Source organism: Phlebotomus papatasi, chromosome 1 (assembly GCF_024763615.1).
Source record: "Phlebotomus papatasi isolate M1 chromosome 1, Ppap_2.1, whole genome shotgun sequence".
Taxonomy (NCBI): Eukaryota; Metazoa; Arthropoda; class Insecta; order Diptera; family Psychodidae; genus Phlebotomus; species Phlebotomus papatasi.
In genome coordinates, this window is record NC_077222.1 from 34,912,827 (window position 1) to 34,915,140 (window position 2,314).

The 2,314-nt window shown below is 32.6% G+C and overlaps 1 protein-coding gene across 1 annotated transcript in view; it reads left to right on the top strand.

The window, feature by feature from the left end:
- LOC129798939 (uncharacterized) overlaps window positions 1-1,984 on the top strand; it is an 8,715-nt gene extending 6,731 nt beyond the window's left edge. Inside the window, exons 2-3 of the mRNA XM_055842452.1 lie at window positions 1,139-1,226; window positions 1,402-1,984. Of these exons, the coding sequence (XP_055698427.1) occupies window positions 1,218-1,226; window positions 1,402-1,875 (483 nt within the window). The 5' untranslated portion in view covers window positions 1,139-1,217 and the 3' untranslated portion in view covers window positions 1,876-1,984. The remainder of the gene's footprint in view (window positions 1-1,138; window positions 1,227-1,401) is intronic.
- The last annotated feature ends 330 nt before the right edge of the window (window positions 1,985-2,314 follow it).

Genomic DNA, 2,314 nt, shown 5'->3' on the forward strand with positions numbered 1-2,314 from the left:
TATGATATGGCTCAGTTGCACTGAAACATAGGTGAAAAATTCCAATTTTAAAGGTGCCCCACTTTCAAAAGTGCCTCACTTCCCACTATCATAAATTGTTTTTTTTTTAATAACATTCAAATCTTGGAATTTCTTGTTAGTCAAGAATTTTTTAGATATTTTTTTTACATACATATATTTCTCATATATCTTATCCCCAAGGAGCAAAATTTTCTTAAGAAATTGAATGAAACTTTGCCTTTCTTAATTCCGTGCAATAACTTTTCAGATAATTTTTTAACAACAATCAACAATAAAAATTAAACTGATAAACATAATCAATGATAAGTCTTACATCTAACCTTGGAAAGTCCAACAGAGTCTGATTCGGTGTATTTTGTGCTTCTATGAACGATAGGGGCAAAAATAGCCCAAAAATTTAAGTAATTTTTCTGAAAATACCAATGAATAATAATTTTCGCTTTAATGAAAAATATTACGTATTTTGTAGTTTTTATTGCCAAAAGGGTTTTGCTTAAAAAAAATTGGAAGTATAAAAAATAAATTAAATCAATTATGAATTTGATAATTTAAAAATTCTCCATTTTTGAGCATAAATATTTACTATATAGCAAATACCTAGGAGACTTGCAAAAAATTTTCTAGATTGCTTCAACCTTCTACTTTACAATTACATACAGACATAAGAAAAAAATAATTTTAGGTAGTCAGGAAAAATTATTTTCTTTATGGGACACCGGTGTTCCAATCGTCCTTAAAGGGTTAAATCAAAATCAAGTTTGACTGTTTCAAACTTAGAAAAATGTTGCCTCCACCAATATACTATTTAAAATTTTATTACTATTGCAGTGAAATGATATGAAAAATTCTTAGGAATGTAAAGCCTTTTGTGCGTCAAATTGAAGATATTTCCAAGTACTTGATGAAGTGTTTGAGTGGCTCAAACTACTCAAACAATACCGGAAAGCTTGTCAACAAACACACATTCAACTAAAGAGTGTTCCCCTATTTGCATATCAATAGCTTTAGGAATTTTGTTAAAATTGCAATTAAAGTATTACAGCTGTTTTCTTTTCGTGATCGATGTAATAAATTTTTTCCAACTTCTCTTTCTTCATTTTCTTTGGTCTTTTTGCAGCAATTTCAAGAGTGTTTTCAATTTGGGGCTTATACGGTTAATCTGCGGCAGATGGTACTAATTTTCTCTATACCTCATCATGGCAGAAGTGAGTATAAAATTGGTGGATTATTTTGATTCGTATGATTCTGATTAGCTGTACTTCCTGCTGAAGTAGTTGTTTTAGAGATTTGTGTTGGCTTTCTCATAGAAGCCGGATTAAGTGATAAGAACAGCAGACAAATAGTTTAATTTCTAACACAATTGTGTTATCATTTTTTTAGGGGGTCACAGCAAAAGTATTTCGGTGCTTCTGTGACTGTTCTGAACTCACAGAGAAGGAGATTCAGGACATTGTGATGGGACGTACAGATCTCGTGTTTGATGATCCTAAAGTCAAGCAAATGTTCAGAGCCTATATGGAAAAGTTCCATCCATCCCGACATACTGGTTCCTACAAGAAAAATCCCATGTGCCTCAGATACCTCCTTTGCTATGAAATCAGCCAGGAAGTGCTGTCTTTGCATCCCAGTGAGAGAATGGATTATGACAGGACAGAAGAACTTTTGAACAATTGTCCAAGTTATGCTTGGGAAAAGATTATTTACAAAGCCATTACAGATGAAAATCATCCGCTAAAGCTTGAGGAATTTCTTCAGCAATTTATGCTAGAGGTCAAAAGGAGCTTTGAGGAGGACACAAATGAATACTACGCCTTATTCAAGGAAGAATTAATGAAGAAGCTGCAGCAGAAGTGATCTCAACGTGATATAGTCTCAAGACACCAGAAATTGCTTTTATTCCCATTCACAGAGAATTATGTGAGCTTCATGATAAGAAATAAAGAATTTGCCATTTTGTTGAGAAGATTTTGCATTTTTACTGTTCGAACAGAAAGGTTTATATTCTCTAAAGTTTTTTTTTTGTTTTTTCAAAGAGTGAATAACACCTTTAGGGTAAGTGTGCCAAATTCCGGCCAGCTTGCAATTTCGGCCACATTTTTTGTTCGTCGAATTTCCATGAATTTTCAGTTTTACAGATTATACTATGCAAAAAATAACAAAAAATGTCTCATCGACAAACAAGATGATTTGAAAAAGACATTGGTAGAATTCCGGAAGGACAAGGAACTGTAAGAATGAAGATGGCCGGAATAGGCCACCAATGCAATGTCTACATTTTTATTCATTTTAAAAC